General features: G+C 37.1%; 1 protein-coding gene across 1 annotated transcript in view; it reads left to right on the top strand.

Moving 5' to 3' along the window:
* The window catches only part of TTC6 (tetratricopeptide repeat domain 6), a 215,976-nt gene that overhangs the window by 96,066 nt on the left and 97,803 nt on the right, over positions 1-22,107 (top strand). The window contains exons 6-7 of the mRNA XM_021099129.1: positions 3,187-3,328; positions 18,494-18,598. Coding sequence (XP_020954788.1) covers positions 3,187-3,328; positions 18,494-18,598 — 247 coding nt within the window. The remainder of the gene's footprint in view (positions 1-3,186; positions 3,329-18,493; positions 18,599-22,107) is intronic.

Here is a 22,107-nt window from a genome sequence, read left to right as displayed (position 1 = left end):
ATACTTTACTGATCTTGATGTACGTACTTTCTTGGCTCACTATTCTAGACAACAGAATACCCTGTTCTTTTGTTTTTCTTGCATATATCAGTCAGGATTCATTTGCAGAAAACAGAAATATTTTTTAGCTATTTTAAGCATAAATGGATTTAGTAATGAGAATATGATGCTTTTAAAATCAATGGAGGGAGTTCCCATTGTGGCTTAGCAGTAATGAGTCTGACTAGTATCCATGAGGATGAGATTTTGATCCCTGGCCTTGCTCAGTGGGTTAAGCATCTGGAGTTGCCGTGAGCTGTGGTGTAGGTCGCAGATGCGACTAGAAGCCTGTGTTGCTGTGGCTGTGGCGTAGGCCAGCAGCTACAGCTCCGATTGGACCCCTAGCCTGGGAACTTCCATATGCTGTGGGTGCAGCCCTAAAAAATAACTAAGTAACTTATTAACTAAAATAAAATAAAAAATCAAATCAAATCAATGGAAAGTTTGGACGAATGGGCTCTAGGCAGGGTGGGCTTTTCAGAGATGATTCACATAGCATGTTTAACTGGTTGCTGAGGCTGCTGCTCCTTCTGGCGCAGTCAGGAAGGTGGGAAATCCAAAGGTCAACATTGGCAACATACCACCTTAGCTGAGATTCAGAGTTCATGTGGCTTATACTGTCACAGCTTTTGATCCTGGAACCACACTATGTCTGTGTGAAATGCTGACTGGCCAAAAAAAACCCCCCCAAAAAAACAAAACTACCCACGAAAGAGGTAACTGCAGCCCTGCCACAGAAGAACTCAACATTGCCATGACTACTTGCCCGCAGGAACATTAGAACCTTCTTCCTTCCAAGTTGTATGTGGGTGTATCTGTTAGTAGATCCTAAATCACACCTGGGACACTGGCTGCAAGAGAGTCTTCACCTCTCCATCCCCAGCAGTTCAGGAAAGTGTGTTAAAAGGATGATGGATTGGGTGTTGAAGGATAGTCTACTATATTCACTGTGCTGAGACTTGAACTTTAATTGCATTGAATTCAAATGTTTGACTGCATGAGATAGGAGGCTTTTGTCCAGCTACCTACTTTGGCAAAGCCCTATCTTCTCCAACCTAGCTTGGGTGGGTATTGTTAAGTCAGTTTGGTATATATGAGCTTTGTCTTCAGTTTGGTGGCTCATAAAGAGTCTATTCATATAATGGTATACTAAAAAGTTAGAGGGAATACTGACTCTAAATACTTCCATTTGAAATTGAACAATGGCTATAGTCTGTGTAGTCTACTTTATACTCACTTTATACTTCTTTTACAGTGAGTACTGCAGTACAAAAAATAATGTATTTTCAAGCAGTCTGTAAGTTAGTCATTAATGAGACATCTTCACATCAATTTTTTTCTTGGCCACACCAGCAGCATGTGGAAATTCCCAGGCCAGGGATTGAACCAGCTAGATCTTTAACCTGCTAAGCCACCAGGGAACTCCTTGCCTTCAATTTTTTTTTTTTTTTATGGCCACGCCTGAGCCTTATGGAAGTTCCTGGATTAGGGGTCAAATTGGAGCTGAAGCTGCTGGCTTATGCCACAGCCATAGCAACACTAGATCTGAGCCATATCATCAACCTATACCACAGCTTGTGGCAAGGCTGGATCCTTAATCCACTAAGCGAGGCCAGGGATTGAACCCTCATCCTCACGGACTCTATGTGTGGTTCTTAACCCGCTGAGCCACAACGGGTACTCCTGCCTTTAAATTTTGATTTACCTCATCTCTTTGGTTTAATTAAAGCTTTTGTTGATAAGGTTTAAACCTCCTATATATAATTGTATGCATGTGTAGTTTGTAACCTAGAAGTGAAAACGTGATGCTCTTAATAGTTTTCTGTTCATCCTGGCAAGCTATGAATCAAGAAGAAACGCTTTTTTTTTTTTTTTTTAACTTTTTGAGGCCACACCTGTGGCATATGGAAGTTCCTAGACTAGGGGTGAATCAGAGCTGCAGTTGCCGGGCTGTGCCACAGCCACAGCCACAGCAATGCAGAATCCAAGCCCTGTCTGTGACCTGCACTGCAGCTTGGAGTAATATCAGATCCGTAACCCACTGAGCAAGGCCACGGATTGAACCCACATCCTCATGGATACTTGTTGGGCTGGTAACCTGCTGAGCCATGATGGACACTCTAAATAGAGAAACCTTAATGTGAGAAGGCAGTTTTGCCTCAGCCTAAGGAATGAAACCATTTCCTGTGAGCTTGGAGTGGGGAGAAGATTAGGAATCAGAAAGTAGACACCCTCTCTTATAATCAGGTTTTCCTAGGGGGAATTTATTATTCTAATATTACTTTAAAAAGCATCATAGGAGTTCCTGTTGTAGCGCAGTGGTTGACGAATCTGACTAGGAACCATGAGGTTGCGGGTTCGATCCTGGCCTTGCTCAGTGGGTTAAGGATCCAGTGTTGCCATGAGCTGTAGTGTAGGTTGCAGCTCGGATCCTGCGTTGCTGTGGCTCTGGTGTAGGCCAGTGGCTGGGAGCGGCCCAAGAAATGCCAAAAAGAAAGCATCATAGAGGTTATTACTAAAATACATTCAGAAGTAAACAAATTATTTTTTTATTATTTTTTTTTTTAATTTTTTTGGCCCTTTCTAGGGCCAGAAGCATATGGAGATTCCCAGGCTAGGGGTCTAATCAGAGCCGTAGCCACCAGCCTGCACCAGGGCCATAGCAACTCGGGATCCGAGCCACGTCTGCAACCTACACCACAGCTCACAGCAACGCTGGATTCTTAACCCACTGAGCAAGGCCAGGAATCGAACCCGCAACCTCATGGTTTCTAGTCGGATATGTTAACCACTGTGCCATGATGGGAACTCCAACAAATTATTTTTAAAAATTATTTCCTATTTTGGATTATCAGACTTATGCCCAATATCTGCTTAGTACATATTAAACATCAATGTGGGGAGTTCACTCTTGGCTCCATGGTTTAAGGATCCAACTTGTCACTCCAGTGGATTGGGTCGCTGCTGTGGCGCAGATTCAGTCCCTGGCCTGGGAATTTCCACATGATGTGTGCATGTCCAGAAGAAAAAAAAAAAACAGCAAAAAAGTCAGTGCGTTTATTTTGGCTGAGATATAAAATGAGAACAAACATCTTTTGCTTTATCAATGACTTAAAAGTTTTATCTGTATTTTTTATTACACTGTAGAATACTGCAAGGAATTCCTTCAGTGGGTGACAATCAAGAACACGTTGGTGTCCTTCCAACAACACCAGGGATACCAGCTGGCTTGGCACCAGGAATTGGACAGAATGCTCACAAACCACATCTGCTTCTATCAGGAGAGGAAGTAAGAACTTCCTTTAATATTAGTTTTCTCTACCTCACAGTTTCTCAACCTTTTTCATTTCAAGACCCTATTAATTTATTTGTTTATTTTTGTCTTTTTTAGGGCCACACCTGTGGCATATGGAGGTTCCCAGGCTAGGGGTTGAATAGGAGCTTTAGCTGCCAGCCTACATCACAACCAGAGCAACTTGGGATCCTAGCTCACGGCAATGCCAGATCTCGGACACTGAGCCAGGCCAGGGATTGAACCTGTGACCTCATGGATTTTAGTCGGGTTCTTTAACCACTGAGCCATGATGGAAACTCCCTCAAGACCCTTTTTACAGTCTTAAAAATTATAGAGAACTTCAATAATTATTTATGTAGGTTATATCTATTGACATTTACAATTGTAGAACTTAAAGCTGAGAAAATGCTAAAATGTTTATTTTTTATTTATTAAAATAATAAATCCATATATGTTAACACACAATGCATTTTTATGAAAATTATATTTTTAAACAAAAAATTAATGTGAAAACTAGGATTGTATATATATATATATTTTTTTTTTTTTGGTCTTTTTTTACCTTTTCTTGGGCCGCTCCCTCGGCATATGGAGGTTCCCAGGCTAGGGGTTTAATCAGAGCTGTAGCCACCGGCCTACACCACAGCCACAGCAACGTGGGATCTGAGCCGCATCTTCGACCTATACCACAGCTCACGGCAATGCCGGATCCTTAACCCACTGAGCAAGGCCAGGGATCAAACCCTCAACCTCATGGTTCCTAGTTGGATTTGTTAACCACTGCACCACAACGGGAACTCCATTTTTTTTTTTTTTCAAATCTCTTTATTGTCTGGCTTAATAGGTGACAGATGGATTATTATGTCCACTTCTGTATTCAGTTTTGTGGTAGGATGTTTGTTTGAAATGTGTGAGGCCAAGTCTGTCCTCATGCAGATGTGTAGTTGGAAAAGGAAAGATTATTTTAATAGCCCTTTAACATAATTATGGATATTTTTCTTTGATAACATGCCAAAACTTTACAAGCGGTAGTTTCATGAAAGTCAGTTGTGAGACTTCCATTTCTGGGGAAGATGCAGTAGGAGCACTTTTTCCTATTCTTCCTTCTTAGAACAAGTAAAAACCTGGGTGTTAACAAACATAGGACAGATCTGAAAGTTGGAGAGACTGAGGCAATAACTAGGAACTTTGTGACCCAAGAACTGGCAGCCTAGCAAGGCAAAATTTTTAGACAATAACTGCTCAACCCTAGCCAAACACCACAGGAAAAATTGTGGCCCTAGTCCTTCCTTCACTTCACCAGCAAAGGCCTAGTAGGAAAACTAGACTTTTATTCCTGCCAGAGTATAAGAAGGCACCATAACACCGCTGCCAGAGTGGTGTTGAAGAAGGCTATGTGGGGCTGGGACTTCATCCTAACAGACTGGTGATGAGGTTTCCCACCTGTGGTGTCAGTTGAGACCACATGGGGCATCTGGACGTGTGTCCCCACCTTATAGTAATGAGCTCCCTCCCTCCCCACTGTGGTGGTATCCGAAGAGGCCCAGAAAACAGGAGGTTTAAATAAGATCCAGAGTCTCATAACACATTACCCCAAATATCCATATTTTTGATTGAAAATCACTAATCATACCAAGAATGAGGAAAATCTCCAACTAAATATAATAAGATAATCAATAGATGCTGTCACTTAGATCATAGAGGTATTAGAATTATCTGACAATGATTTTAAAGTGGCCATCATAAAAATGCTTCAGTGATATTTATGAACACACTTGAAGCAAATTAAAAATATAGAAAGATTCAGAAAGGAAATAGAAAGTCATAGGAAAGAAGTTGAAGATATTCTAGAAATGAAAAAATATAGTAATTGAAATATAAAAAGCTCGAGAGACAGGCTCAACAGCAGAATGGAGGAGATAGGAAAGAATCAGTGAACTTGACGATAAAACAATAGAATTTATCCAGTAGAGCAACAAAGAGAAATAAACCGAAAAAAAATTAACAGAGACTTGGACTTGTGGAGGTATAATGAAAGATCTAACATTTGTGTTATTACAGTCCTAGAAGGAGAAGAAAAAGAAGAGAAGTGACTGAAAATATATAGGAAGAAATAAGGGCTGGAAACATTCCAAATTTGGTGAAAGGATTTTTTTTTTTGGGGGGGGTCTTTTTTAGGGCCACACCCATGGCATATGGAAATTCCCAGGCTAGGGGTTCAATCAGATATATAGCTGCTGGCCTATGCCACACAGCTACAGCAACCTCCGGGTCTGAGCTGCATCTGTAGCCTACACCACAGCTCACGGCAATGCCAGATCCTTAACCCACTGAGTGAGGCTAGGGATTGAACTGGCGTCCTCATGAATACTAGTCGGGTTTGTTACCGCTGAGCCGTGAAGGGAACTCCTGACAAAAGATTTAAACCTGCATATTCAGGAAGCTGAGCAAACCCCAAGCAGGAAAAATCCAAAGAAATCTGTACCAAGTCACTTAATAGTCAAATTTCTGAAAACTGATAACAAAGAAAAAAATCTTGAAAGGAGCAAGAGAGAAAAAATATATATTGTCTCCAGGAGAAAAACAATTTGAATGGCAGTAGATTTCCCTTCAGAAACTGTGGAGGCCAGAAGTGGCAGAATGTTTTTCCAATGCTGAATGAAAGACAAGAACTGTAAGCTCTGAGCCCTATATCCAGAGAAGATATACTTTGGAAATGAAGGGGAATCAAGACATTTTCAGCTGAAAGGAACCTAAGACTTACCCTAAAAGAAAAGCTAGAGGATGTTCTCTACACAAGAAGAAAATGATAAAAGAAGAAAACTTGGAGTATCTAGAAGGAACAACAACCGTGTAGAGCAAAAAATATGGGTAAATGCAATAGACTTTTCTTTTGAGTTTTCTAAGTTATATCTGTCAGTTGAAGGAAAAATTACTATACTGTTAAATGTATATAGAGGAAGTGTTTAAGACAATTGTATTATATATAAGTGGAGACGAGTAAAGAGACATAAAGGGAGGTAAGGTTTCTACCCATCACTTGAACTGGTAAAATGGAGACATCAGTAGACTTTGATAAGTTATGTTTATGATGTAATACCTAGAGCAAAAGTAGAAAAGCTATATGAAGAGATACACTCAAAAACACCAGAGATAAATAAAAGTAGAATTCCATGTAACAGGAAAGCAGGACACAGAACACAAAGAAATAAAAGAAACCAGAGAGAACAAACAGAAAACAAAAAATGAAATGGCATCTGAAACCTCTAAATCAAATGTGAATGGTATAAAGACACTAATTAAATGACAGAGCTTGCAGAGTAGATTAAAAGACATGACCCAACCACAAGTGGGTCTACAAGAAACTGTCTTCAAATATAATGATTTAGGGAAGTTGAAAGTAAAAAGTGAAAAAAAAGATACAGTATGTAAACATTTATCAAAGAAAAGCAGGAGTGTCTGTATTAATATCAGATAAAGTAGACTTCCCAGCAAAGGTTATCAGAGACAGAGAGGGGTGTTATATTATGATAAAAATGTCAAACTACCAGGAAGACATAGTAGTCTTTTTAAGTTTTTTTTTTAAATTGAAGTATAGTTAGTTTATAATGTTGTGTTAATTTTGCTGTATGATAAAGTGATTCAATTACACACACATGTATACATTAAAAAAAATATATTCTTTTTCAGAGTTCCCGCCCTGGCACAGCAGAAGCGAATCTGACTGGCATCCATGAGGATGGAAGTTTGATCCCTGGCTCTCTCAGTGTTAAGGATCCAGCATTGCCATTAGCTACAGTGTAGGTCACAGATGCAGCAAGGATCTGACGTTGCTGTGGCTGTGATGTAGGCCAGTGGCTACAGCTCTGGTTCAACCCCTAGCCCGGGAACCTCCATGTGCTGTGGGGATAGCCCTAGGAAGCAAAAAAAAAAAAAAAAAAAAGATTATTTTCCATTATGGTTTATCATAGGATAATGAATATAGTTCCCTGTGTAATATAGTAGGACCTTGTTGTTTATCCATTCTATGTATAATAGTTTGCATCTGCTAACCCCAAACTCCCACTTCATCCCTTCATCACGTCCCACCCCCTTGGCAATCACAAGTCTATTCTCTATGTCTGTGATTCTCTTTCTGTTTCATAGATAAGTTTGTTTGTTGTCATATTTTAGGTTATGCATGTGTGATATCATGTGATATTTGTCTTTTTCTGACTTACTTCACATAGTGTGAAAATCTCTAGGCCCATCCATTTTGCTGCAAATGGAATTACTTCAGTATTTTTGTGTCTGAGTAATATTCTGTTGTGTATATGTACCACATCTTTTTTTTATCCATTCATCTGTCAATGGACATATAGATTGTTTCCATTTCTTGGCTATTGTGAATAGTGCTGCAGTGAACATATGTGTGCATGTGACTTTTTGAAATAGTTTTCTTCAGATAAATACCCATGAGTGGGATTGCTGGATCTTTTTTTTTTTTTTTTGCTTTTAGGGCTGCCCCTGCAGCATATGGAGGTTCCCAGGCTAGGGGTCGAATCGGAGCTGTAGCCACTGGCCTACACCACAGCCACAAGAACATCAGATCCTTGCTCCATCTGTGACCTACACCATAGCTCATGGCAACGCTGGATTGTTAACCCATTGAGCAATGCCAGGGATTGAACCTGCATCCTCATGGATGCTAGTCAGATTCATTCCTGCTGAGCCATGATGGGAACTCCTGGATTGCTGTATTTTATGGTTGTTCTATATTTAGTTTTTTTTTGAGGAACCTCCATGCTGTTTTCCATAGTGGCTGCACCAACTTACATTCCCACCAACAGTGTAGGAGGGTTCCTTTGTCTCTGCACCTTCTCCAGCATTTGTTATGTGTAGATTTTTTTTTTAATGATATCCATTCTGACTGGTGTGAGGTAGCACTTCATTTGTAATTCTGATTTGTATTTCTCTAATAATTAGTGTTGTTGAGCACCTTTTCATGTGCATGTTGACTATCTGTCTTCTTTGGAGAAATTTCTATTTAGGTCTTCTGCTCATTTTTCAATTGGGTCATTTGTTTTTTTGTTGTTGAGTTGTATGAGCCATTTGTATATTTTGCAGATTAATCCCTTGTCAGTTGCATCATTTGCAAATATTTTCTTCCATTTTGTAGGTTAAGACATAGAAGTGTTACAAAGCATGTGCACAACACAACAGAACTGTAAAATATGTTGAAGCAAAAACTGGTAGAACTGAAAGGAGGAAAAGGGAGTACAACAATTATAGTTGGAGACTTCAACACTCCTTTTTAAAATAGTTGGTAGAACACTTAGAAAATCAGCAGGGATATGGAAAAGTCAATTAACTGCATCAACCAACAAGATCTACTTGAAATGTATATAAACTACACTCAATAAGAGCAGAATACACATTCTTTTCAAGTTACTGCATAACATAGACCAAGATAGAACAAATTCAGAGTGAAATAAAACTAGAGATCAATAACAAAGATAACAGAAAAATCTTCAAACTGTTGGAATCTAAACAATACAGGTATAAATAATACATGTGTTAAAGAGGGAGTCTCAAGAGATTTATAAAAATACATTGAAAATAAATTGGACTGAATTAAAATGAAAATATAACATACCAAATTTGTAGGACACAGATGATGCAGTGCTAGGAGGGAAATTTATAGCACTAAATTAAATGCTTACAATAGAAAAGAGAAAGTATCAAATCGGTAACTTAAGCTCCCACCTCAAGAACCTAGAAAAAGAACAAAATAAACCCAAAGCAAAGAGTAGGAAGGAATAAGGAGCAGAAATCAATGAAGTTGAAAACATAAAAAATAGAGAAAAATCAATGGAGCAAAGAGGTAGTCCTTAGAAAAAAATTGATTTCTAGCAAGACTGACAAGGAAAAAACAGAAAAGACATAAATTATCAGTATTAGAAATGAGACAGGTGATAGCACTGCAGATCCTGGACATCAAAAGAATAATAAGGGAGTATTATAAACAACTCTAGACACATGAATTTGATATCTTAGACCAAAATGAAACAGTTCCTCCAAAAATGCAAACTATCACAATGCACTCTGTACAAAATGCATAACTTAAGTAGCTCTATAATGTTAAGGAAATTGAATGCTTAATTTAAAAAACTCCTTTATCAGACCTATGAAAGATAGTCTGGCACTTAAAAAACGAAAATAAACATGCAGCTACTATTAAATGTTGCAGAATGGATTCATATGGCTATAAGTCTTCAGAGTATTATGCTGGAAAAAACCAATTCCAAAAAAATGTTGAAGGATTTTATTATATAACATCCATGAAATCACAGAATTAGAGGAATGGTTTCCAGGGTTTTAGGATGGGGTGTGTGTGAGAATGAGTGGAGTGTGTCTATAAAGGACAACATAAGGGATTAGTTGTGGAGATGGAAATGTTCTGTATCTTACCTTTATCAGCATCAACATTTTGTTTGTTTGTGATATTAGAGTTTTGCAAGATGTTATCTTTTTTTTTTTTTTTTGCTTTTTGGGGCTGCACCTTCAGCATATGGAGGTTCCCATGCTAGGGGTCAATTGGAACTACAGCCGCCAGCCTACATCACAGCTATAGCAACGTGGGATCCGAGCCACATCTGTGACCTATACCACAGCTCATGGCAATGCCAGATCCTTAACCCACTGAGTGAGGCCAGGCATCGAACCTGCAACCTCATGGTTCCTAGGCAGATTCTTTTCCGCTGTGCCACAGTGGAAACTCCGAAGATGTTACCTTTGAGGTAAACTGGATAAAGGATAGGTGAGGTCTCTCTCTATTATTTATTAAAACAGCATATGAATCTATAATTATCTCAAAATAAAAAATTTAATAAAAAATTGTGGTCATTGGACAGTACCAAAAAAAGAAAGAGGGAAAAATTAAACTTAGTTAAAAAGAAAATGTATTAAATGATAATTTGTATAGCTAAAGAGTTTGCTGCAATTGAAATCTGAGACAATGTCAGTGACTTTTTTATACTTTATTACATGAAAATCTATTGCCTTATTTTGTATTTTGAATGGATCTTTTACCCATCCATGATTTTATAACATTTTGCATTGGTCATTTAGAAAATACTGTTCATCAAGTTATGTAGATCTTCAAATGTTGACACATTTCACTATATATACATAATATCAAAATTCTCAATTTTAATATTATCAGAAAAATATTTTAGCATTGGAACCTGGCAAGCTCATGGTGAGGGACACAAATTTTCCAAACGTCTAATTTTCGCTAAAAGCTTACTTTTTTTATTGGCAAAAATACTTTCAATTGTTTTATTTGTAATGACGGATTTGCTTCACTCATTTTCAAGAAAATATTTGCCACATACCCAGTCTGAATAACTATAGTTTAATATTTGTCCTCTCAAGTAAAAATGATGACTAGTTTAGTTCACAACTCAAACAATAGCACACATGGTTTTCCTCAAAACTAGCATTCTACTTCACTTTGGCCACAGAAACACTTTATGTGTACTTCTCATTTAGTTACATTGACTATTAAAAAGATATTCACTTAAATGTTAAGATTTAATAAAATCAACATTTTTTGTTGCCTCTTCAACATTTTTGTTGCATTTTTAAGGTGCTGCTGCCTTAATTCATGCTAAAGTGCCATCAGTTTTACTCACATGCTTTTATACCAACAGTGCAAATTTTAACATAGTGGAAAAGGCACATGACCTGTTTATATTTTTAGTGTGGAAAGGGCTTGAAAAGACCCTTGAAAGGTCTCAAGGCTCTCCAAAGCTCAGACCATGTTTTAGAAATAATTGTTTATCCTTATAATTCATTTATATTAAGCTTAATTTAGCCCTGAAACTAATTTGCATGTTTATCTCCCTTAGTGAACAGAATATTCTCATCTTGGGTCTTCAGTATGAACATAGTTGTTGTACTGGGTTGTAATATACATAGTAATTCTAGGGGCTGTGCAGGTGCTATTATACTAAATTAACCTACCTTGCTTTATTTTAGGAATTCAGTTTGCTGTGTAATCTCTACCCTCCCGTCAAATTCTAGCATCCACCAACCTGACTGTTTCTAACTATTTTCCTGGTTTCCTCTTAAAAAGTTCTGAGCATTGTTGGGGAAACCAGTTTACCATAATGAGTATTTCTTTGCTAGTTTAATTTGACAGATTCTTTCCTGAAAGTGTATCTGTGCTTTTGCTTGAGAGCAAAACAGTGTTGTTTAGTGATTTTCTTCTCTTCCCACTTAGAGGCTTATATTTTGCTTTCTTCTAGGGGGATGATTTTATTCTGGATGCTTATTAAACTACTGGACATCTATCCAGTACAAGGGAAGATTTACCAGATTGTATGTGACCTCTCATTTGAATATCTGAAATCTTAATTTCTAGGTGATCTTTGGAAGAAGAGTTGTCAGCTGATTTTGGAAGATTTTACTCATCTTTTAGCAAGGAATTCCTGGTGCTAGGTCTATATAGCATAAAATGATATCCATCAAGACAGAGGATGAGTGAGATGGAAGCAGTTTTGAATTTCTGTGGTGGACAAATTAACCTGGCAACTGCAAAATCTGCCTGTCTCTAAATAAATACCCTGTTGGTAGAGAGGAAACCTGTGATCATGGAATAGCTGACTAGAAATAAAAATGCTGAAGACTCAATGGAAGCTTATAATTGTGAATCTTTATTTACTGTGTTTGGGTCTTTGGATATTGCTCTAAAGAGTCTGTGTAACACCCAGGCTCCAGGAGATGTCACTGTTAAGGTTTCTTAGTTAATGCCAGAGTATTGCTTGCAAGTTAATGCTTTAAAACCATTTGAGGGAGTTCCCGTTGGGGTGCAGCGGGTTAAGAATCTGACTAGTATACATGAGGATGTGGGTTCGATCCCTGGCCTTGCTCAGTGGGTTAAGGATCTGGCGTTGCTGTGAGCTGTGATGTAGGTTGTAGATGGGACTTGGATCTGATGTTGCTGTGACTGTGGCATAGGCTGGCAGTTGCAGCTCCAATTTGACCCCTAGCCCAGGAACTTCCACATGCCTTGGGTGCAGCCCTAAAAAAATTAAAATTAAAATAAAAAAAAAATCATTTGAGTTCATTTTTTATCTAGTGCAAGACAAATCTTGGTCCAATTAAATATTCAAAACCAATGAAAGTTAAGGAAAATGTAATTACCAATAATACCATGGGTTCTGGAAGTTCCCATTGTAGCTTAGCGATACTGAGCCTGACTAAGTATCCATGAGGATGCGGGTTCAATCCCTGGCCTCACATAGTGGGTTAAGGGATCCACCATTGCCGTGAGCTGTGCCAGATGTGGCTTGGATCCCCAGTTGCTGTGGCTGTGGTGTAGGCTGGCAGCTGTAGCTCCAATTTGACTCCTAGCTTGGGAACTTCTAAATGCCTCAAGTGTGGCCCTAAAAAGCAAGCAAGCAAACAAACAAAACAAACCTGTGGTTCAAACAGCTATTTTAAAAAATCTTGCAGTATTTTCTTTAAATCTTGTCATGAATGTCTCTTTAATCTTTTACTTACAACTATTTAAATTTTTTATTGTTTGCTTTGTTTTTTTTTTATTGATAGTAAACTATTTTTTTTAAGGACAGTTTTAGACTTCCAGAAAAATTACAAAGACAGTATGGGAGTTTCCTATATATCACATACTCTGTTTCCCCTATTATTGATATTATTGATAATAGTGGGTTAATAGTGGCCCCCAAAATATATATACAAGTCCTAACTGATGGTACCTGTGAATGTGACTTTATTTGGAAATAGGGCCTGCCTATGCAGATGTAATTAAGAATCTTGGAATGAGATCATTTTGGATTTAGGGTAGGCCCTAAATCCAATGACTGATGTCCTTTTTTTTCTTTTCTTTTTTTTTTTTGGCTGCCACCTGCAGCATGTGGAAGGTCCCAGGCCAGAGATCCAAACTGCACCATAGCAGGGACCTGAGCTGCTGCAGTGACAACACCAGCACCAGATACTTAAATTGCTGAGCTATAGGTGGACTCTTTTTTGGGAGGTGGGGACCATAACTGATGTCCTTGGCAGAGAAGAATGCCTGCAAACACACAGACACACAGGGAAGAATACCATGAAATAATGGAGGCCAATTGGAATGATGTAGCTGCAAGCCAAGGAATGCCAAGGGTTGCTGGAAACCACTGGAAGCTAGGATGAGGCAAGGAAGAATTTCCTGTAGTCTTCAGAGGGAGCATGGCCCTCCCGAAACCTTGATTTTGGACTTCTTGTTTCTAGAACTCTGAGAGAATAAATTTCGATTGGTATAAGCCACTCAATGGTAATTTGATACAGTAGCCCTAAGAAACTACCCATACATCTTAGAGCAATTTATACATTATTATTAAGCATAGGTCAATACTTCATCCAGATTTCCTTCATTTTATCTTTTTCTTATTTTTATGGTTTTTATTTTTCCATTATAGTTGATTTACAGTGTTCTATCAGTTTCCACTGTACAGCAAAGTGACCCAGTCATACATATATACATGCATTCTTTTTCTCACATTATCCTCCATCATGCTCCATCACAAGACTAGATATAGTTCCCTGTGCTATACAGCAGGATCTCATTGCTTATCTACTATAAATGCAATAGTTTGCATCTTTTAACTCCAGACTCCCAGTTCTTCCCACTCCCTCCCCCTCTCCCTTGGCAACCACAAGTCTGTTCTCTAAGTCCATGAGTTTCTTTTCTGTGAAAAGTTTCATTTGTGCCATATATTAGATTCCAGATATAAGTGATATCATATGTTTTTTTTTTCTTTCTCTTTCTGACTTACTTCATTTAGTATGAGTCTCTAGTTCCATCCACATTGCTGCAAATGGCTTATTTTGTTCTTTTTTATGGCTGAGTAATATTCCATGACATCTTAATTCATTCATCTGTTGATGGACCTTTACATTGTTTCCATGTCTTGGCTATTGTCAGTAGTGCTGCAGTGAACACATGGGTGCATGTATCTTTTCAAGGAAAGTTTTGTCCTGATATATGTCCAAGAGTGGGATTGCTGGATCATATGGTAGTTCTATATTTAGTTTTCTGAGGTACCTCCATCCTGTTTTCCACAGTGGTTGTACCAATTTACATTCCCACCAATAGTGCAGGAAGTTTCCCTTTTCTCCACACCCTCTCCAGCATTTGTTATTTGTTAACTTGTTAATGATGGCCATTCTGACTGGTGTGAGCTGGTACCTCAATGTAGTTTTGACTTGCATTTCTCTGATAATCAGTGATGTTGAGCATGTTTTCATGTGCTTGTTGGTCATCTGTACATCTTCTTTGGAGAAATGTCTATTCAGATCTTCTGCCCATTTTCCAATTGGGTTTTTTTTTTTTTTTTTTTTTTTTTTGCTGTTGAGTTGTATAATTTGTTTGTATATTTTAGAGATTAAGCCCTTATCAGTTGCATCATTTGAAACTATTTTCTCCCATTCTGTAAGTTGTCTTTTAGTTTTTTTTTTAATGGTTTCCTTTTCTGTGCAAAAGCTTGTCAGTTTAAGTTTATTTTTGCTTTTTTTTTTTCCTGTTGCCTTGGGAAACTGACATAAGAAAACATTTGTACAGTTAATGTCAGAGAATGTTTTGCCTATGTTCCTTCTAGGAATTTGATGATATCTTGTCTTACGTTTAAGTTTTTAAGTCATTTTGAGTTTGTTTTTGTGCATGGTGTGATTCTGTGTTCCAGTTTCATTGATTTACATGTGGCTGTCCGTTTTCCCAATACCACTTGCTAAAGAGGCTGTCTTTTTCCCATTTTATATTCTTGCATCCTTTGTTGGAGATTAATTGACTGTAGGTGTCTGGGTTTATTTCTGGGTTCTCTATCCTGTTCCATTGGTCTGTATGTCTGTTTTGGTACCAGTACCACACTATCTTGATGACTGTGGCTTTGTAATATTGCCTGAAGTCTGGGAGAGTTATGCTGCCTGCTTGATTTTTGTTTCTCAGGATTGCTTTGGCAATTCTGGGTCTTTTATGGTTCCATATAAATTTTTAGATTGCTTGTCCTTGGTTTTAATGTAACATCCACTTTCTGTTCCAGATCCCATCCAGAATACCATATTACATCTAGTTGGCATGTTTCCTTAGGCTTGTCTTGGCTGTGACAGTTTCTGAGACTTTCCTTGTTTTTGATGACCTTGACATGTTGGGGGAGTACTGGTCAGATATCTTGTAGATTGTCCTCCAGTTGAGTTTGTCTGATTTTTTTTTTTTTTTTGATTGTGTTATATGATTTTGAGAGGAAGACCACTTAGGTAAAGTGCCATTTTTATCACATTATATAGAGAATACATACTATCAACATTACTTATCACTGTTGATGTTAACCCTAATTGTCTGGCTGAGGTGGTGCCTGCCAGGTTTCTTCATCTTGAAGTTTCTCTTTTTGCCCCCTTTCTATTCTGTACTCTCTGGGAAGAAGTTACTATGTGCAGCCTACACTTAAGGAATGAGGAGCTGTGCTCTGCCTCCTTCAGGGCAGAGTGTCTATGAAATTAATTTGAATTCATCTGTGTAGGACATTTGTCCTTCTATTTATTTATTTTTTCAATAATTTACTTATATCAGTATGACTTAACAGATGTTTTATTTTTATTTTTATGTTTTATTTTTTTTGTCTTTTTGCCTTTTCCAGGGCCGCACCCATGGCATATGGAGGTTCCCAGGCTAGGGGGCTAATCGGAGCTGTAGCCGCTGGCCTACACCACAGGCACAGCAACATGGGATCCAAGTTGCGTCTGTGACCTACACCACAGCTCACGGCAACGCCAGATCCTTAACCCACTGAGTGAGGCCAGGGATTGAACCTGCAACCTCATGGTTCCTAGACGGATTCGTTAACCACTGAGCCACGATGGGAACTCCAACAGATGTTTGTTTTAAACTTAGAGTTACACTCCAATACTACTTTATGATTATTATTATTTTCCTAAAATTGTTTGAGCTTTGTTCATTGAGAGCTCATTCAGTTGTCTCCTTGGACCCTTTGACAGACCCCATCATTGTAGAATTTTTAAAAAAATTTTATAGTCATATCCATAGCACATGGAAGTTCCTGAGACAGAGGTTGAGTCTAAGCTACAGCTGTGACCTATGCCACAGCTGCAGCAATGCCAGGTCCTTAACCCACTGTGCCACAGCAGGCACTCCTGGAATTTTTTTAAAAACACTAATTACTGGCAGTACAGATGCCCCTGCCTCATCTTGTGTATTTCCTGCCCCAGTCCATAGAATCAGCCATTTCTATAGGAAGCCCCAGTTCCCTTTATTGGGAAATGTAATTATAATATCTTTAAACTTCCACTCTAATAGTGAGCGACAAGCCTGGCTCCCACCATCCTATATCCATTCACATAATTGTTCAATCCCAGTATAGAAGTTTCAGAATTATTAACCCATATTCCCATGACAACTTTATCGATTAAAGTATAGTGCTACATACAGTTTCTTTCGCCTTATGTATTCCACTCATTTCCGAAGTTACTGAGGTCAGCAGATTTTTTTTCACCCCCGTCATTGAGCTTTTTTCACATATTTATAAAACAGTTAGATTCTTTTGTTACATTCTACATTCTATCTTGGGATTCCTCTTGACCTCCTCAATGATTTTTTAAAAATTTATACACATCGAGGCTCACTCTGTGTTGTAAAGTTCAATGCTTTTGACAAATGAATAATGTCATATATCCACAATTCTATTATCATGCAGGATAGTTTTATCTCCCTAAAAATTCCTTTATGCATGATTAATTTTTATATGGAAAAACCTTCAAAGAAACAAATACATACAGAAACCAAACTAACAAGCACATGAGTACATGTTATTAAGAATTTGTAATTAGGGAGTTCCTATTGTGGTTCAGTGGGTTAAGAACCTGATTAGTCTCTGTGAAGATGTGAGTTCCATCCCTGGTCTCACTCAGCGGGTTAAGGATCTGGTGTTGCCACCAGCTGCATGCAGTAAAGCTCACAGATTCAGCGCAGATCTGTTGTTGCCATGGCTGTGGCATAGGCTGCAGCTGCATTTTTGATTTGACCACTAGCCCCAGAACGTCCATATGCCATAGGTGCAGCCGTGACGGAGGCTAGGGCTGGGGCTAGGGGTCAAATTGGAGCTGTACCTGCCGGCCTACGCCGCAGCCACAGCAATGTGGAATCCAAGCTGTGTCTGCGACCAACACCTCAGCTCACGGCAACCCGGATCCTTAACCCACTGAGTGAGGCCAGGGATTGAATCTGTGTCATCATAGTTACTAGTCAAATTCGTTTCCTCTGAGAAATGATGGGAACTCAAAAAAAAAAAAAAAAAAAAAAAAAAAGAATTTGCAAGTAACATTTTGTCATACTTGTTTTACATTTTTTTTTTAAAGACATTTTAAAAACAATTAAATCGAGTCCTCTTGTGCCTTTTCCTAATTCTGTTTCTCTTCCCTTTTACCCAAGGGCAGTTACTGTTACAGTCTTGCTATTTCCAGTCCATGATTTTATACTTAACTGGATGTTTTTGTGACCCTAAACAATAAATACTCCAGTTCTGTGTGTACTAGGTACATGTTTATAAATGACATGATTTTGTATGTATCTAAAACTGACTTATTTTACTGTTAATACTGTGCTTCCAAAATTCATTAATGGTTTGTAATTTTTTTTGCATGAATGGCTTTATAGTGTTTAGTCATAGGAATAAAACACATTTTATTCATCTGTTTCTCTATTAATTGACGTTTAGATTGGGTTTTGTTTTTTGCTGTTTCACATCCTGTATGAACATCCTTGTACATATTCATGCATATGTGGAAGAATTTCCTTAGACTATGTGGCTAGAATTGAAATTGTTGGGTCATGTGGCATATACATTTTCTGTTTTATTAGAAATGATTAGTTTGCCTCTGGTGTGGTCCTACTAACTTCCCACATCCCTGGCATAACTGGGAATTGCTGACTTTATGTTTTTGCCAATCTGATAGATATAAGTTGTCTTTTCCAGACTTGCAGAGACTGTGAACCAATCACCTAATTTTCTCAGCAACTAGAACTAATTTGGACAGGAGCTTGGGTTTTTACCTTAGGGACCATTTGTTAGTTTCTAATAACCTTTTATGTTATTTTCAAAGGTGTCTGCTTACCCAGGATTTACAAAGTTGTTTTGGAATCTAACTTCACCCAAATTTTCTGCTCCAGTATCTGTCATAAAAGAAATCGTATACCCCAAATATGAGGTAAAATACTGAATGACTTTTCTCTATTGCTGTTTAATAATTAAACTGTATGGTTGATTATGACATTAAATTTTACTAGTTATGTAAATCATGTGTAAAGATTGCCATAATTGAATGATTAGATGGCACTATAGAAATTATATATATAATAAATAATCATATGTGTGTATTATGTGTGTGTACATATATATGTACATGTGTATTTATAAGCCCATAACTATGTGTATACTTATGTACATATTATACTTGCATTTCTAAAAAATGTTGTACTTATCCATGTTACTTTAGCAAGGTCAAGAATATTCTGTTTTCTTTCTGAAAGAATATTTTATTTGACAAGATATAAAGCTTCTTGGGTTGTTTTGAAGGTCTTTATGATATTTTCATTTGCTTTTAAAAGTGCATTTTTAGTTAATATTTTAAAAGTTTAAATTACCCAATACATTTATTAATCTGTTTTCTTCCCTTAAAATGTTTGCTTGCTCTTATTTTGTTATACTGCTTATTTTAAATATTAGAAATATCAAGGGAAGAAAACCAAAATCCACCTAATGTTTTTCTCCCTCAAGATAATTACAGCCCACATTTTGGTCCATTTTCTTTCATTCTTAAAATTCACTGTTTATGAACATTTGAGCTATTTGGGAAGGTAATTTTTTGACAATTAAAACTTTTTATTTTTTAGTTTTTGTTATTCATGTTTAATATTTTTTCTTGAGTCAATTAGTAATATATATTCATCCAGAAAGCCATCTGGTCAATTGGAATTTATAAATTTATGTGCAGAGTTTTGTATGTGTTCTCCCTTTAGATTTTAATCTCCATTTCTAAAGTTTCATTGTCTTCTTTCCCATTTCTAATGATACTTGGAGAATTTTTTCCCCCTAGAATAAATTTTCCAGAAATTGGTATACTGTTATCTTTTCTCATTTGTTTTCAACTACAAATAACCTTAGTCTGTATTTGTCAAATTACCATATTCGCACTAGTGTAAAACCACCCCTTTACTTTATTTAGCAAGGTTTGTTATGCATGATACCCTAGCTGTTAGATATCGTGGCCACTCAGAAAAACAAATGATTTCAACCTTACATCTTAGGCTGAAAAACCTCTGGATTAGCTATAAATTCAGTTTTTGCCCTTTTGAATTTTTGCTACTTCTCTTTAAAAAATTTTTTTTGGTTATTGATTTCCTGCTTCTGCAAAAAGTTGACAGATCCATTTGAGCATTTTCTTAATTTCTTGTTAAAATTTAATTTCTTTACCTTTCTTCATTTTAAGTATTATAAGTACTTTAACCTTATTTCATAATTTTTATTTATGGTATGTTCACTTATTTTCTAAATGATTTCTGTTGTAGTTTTCATTATCTTTTTGATACATAATTTATGTGGGAAAGTGTTCTTTAATCTGTTGAAATTCTTTTGTTTAAATTTTGTTAATTTTTATTAATATAAGAAAATATGTTTTTTAAAATAAGTTTCTTGGAATTTATTGATATTTGCTTTCGTTAAAACAATTTCAATTTTTAAAAATTGAAGTATAGCTAATTTACAATGTTGTGCTAGTTTCAGGCCTACAGCTAAGTGATTTTAGATTCTTTTCAATTATAGGTTATTACAAGCTATTGATACAGTTTCCTTTCCTCCTAATTTATCTCTTTCCCTGCTCCCCTTCCCCCTCCCAGCCATCCCCTTTAGTAACCATAAGTTTGTTTCCTATATCACTGAGTCTATTTCTGTCTTATAAATAAGTTCATTTGTATCTTTTTTTTAGATTCTACATGTAAGCAATATCATCTGATATTTGTCTTTGGCTTATTTCACTTAATATAATATTGATGTTTGCTTTATGAAGTACTAGATATCCTAATACTATCTACTAATTCAATACTGTTATATGTAGTGGCTTTCATATTGTGACCACGCTAAGAGGAGCACAGGCTTTGCAGTCAGGCTTGGAATTGAATCCCACTTGTTTCCTGGATACCCTTTTATTAGTATCTTAACTTCTTTTTCTCCCCCCAATTTTTAAAATTGAAATGTATTTGATTTACCATGTTTCAGGTGTATAGCAAACACTTTCAGATTCTTTTCCATTATAGGTTATTACAAGATATTGACTATAATTCCCTATGCTATATAGTAGGTCCTTGTTGTCTACTTTATATATAGTAGTGTGTGTCTTTTAATCCCAAATCTCCAATTTATCCCTCCCCCACATTTCCCCTTTGGTAACCATAAATTTGTTTTCTTAAGTATCTTAACTTTGTTTTCATAAGTCTCTTAACTTCTTGAAGTCTCAGATGAGTGTTCTGAGGATTTAATGAGAGAATATAAGGTATATTGCCTGATGAATGGTAAGTGCTCAACTAATAGTAGATAAAGCTGTTATATTGTTTTATTATTCCATTCTTCTGTGGCATATTTCTGTCATGATCTAAAAAATACTATTTGGGATTTTCATTGAAGCTGTGTTTTGTTCACTTCTTCGTATGTTACTAATAGCTTTTACTTTATGTGATTAGAAGCAGTCTAATTTGGCAATATTTTATCTTTATTAATTTTGTCTCAACTTTGACTGAGCTACTTTGGGCTATTTAATGCTAGAATTCTACTGTAATATGTCTAGCCCTTCTTTTCTGTGTTGAGAAATATTTTCATTTTAATCATTTCTTTGTTGTTTTTTCTTTTTATGGCTACACCTGTGGTATATGGAAGTTTCCAGGCTAGGGGTTGAATTGGAGCTGCAGCTGCAGGCCTACACCACAGCCATAGAAACACTGGATCCAAGGCATGTCTGTGACCTGTGCTGCAGCTTGCAGCATCGCTGGATCCTTAACCCACAGAGTGAGGCCAGGGATTGAACCCACATCCTTAGGGAGACAATGTTGGATCCTTAACCTGTTGAGCCACAATGGGAACTCCATTTTTTTTTTTTAATTGTCTTTTGTCTTTTTAGGGCCGCTCCTGCAGCATATGGAGGTTCCCAGGCTAGGGGTAGTAGAATTGGAGCTGTAGCTGCTGACCTACACACAGCTACAGCAATGCCAGATCTGAGCTGCATCTGTGACCTATATCACAGCTCATAGCAATGCCATATCCGTAACCCATTGAGTGAGGCCAGGGATTGAACCTACATCCTCATGGATGCTAGTCAGATTTGTTTTGGCTGAGCCAAGATGGGAACTCCTAATTTGATTTTACCGATATTATTTTCTTTTGGATTTCTTTTCAAAATTTTATTTCTAGCATGTTTTAAACCATCATTATTTTCCTTAGAAATATCATTGTCTGTGCTGTTTTCAGAGTGTCAAGGCCTATTAAAATTACTTAAGAACTTGTGCAAGTAGTATGTGAATACTTTCTTATAGAAAAAATTCAAAGTTGAGTATGGCATAAAGAGCACTCCCCACCTTGAAGGCATTTCTCTTCTCCCTTAAAATAACCACTCAGACATTTTCTGGTACAAAAAGAGGGCTCAGGACAGTTTCGATGCACCAGAACTGG

This window comes from Sus scrofa, chromosome 7, assembly GCF_000003025.6.
Source record: "Sus scrofa isolate TJ Tabasco breed Duroc chromosome 7, Sscrofa11.1, whole genome shotgun sequence".
Classification (NCBI taxonomy): Eukaryota; Metazoa; Chordata; class Mammalia; order Artiodactyla; family Suidae; genus Sus; species Sus scrofa.
This window is presented reverse-complemented; position numbering and strand designations above follow the sequence as displayed.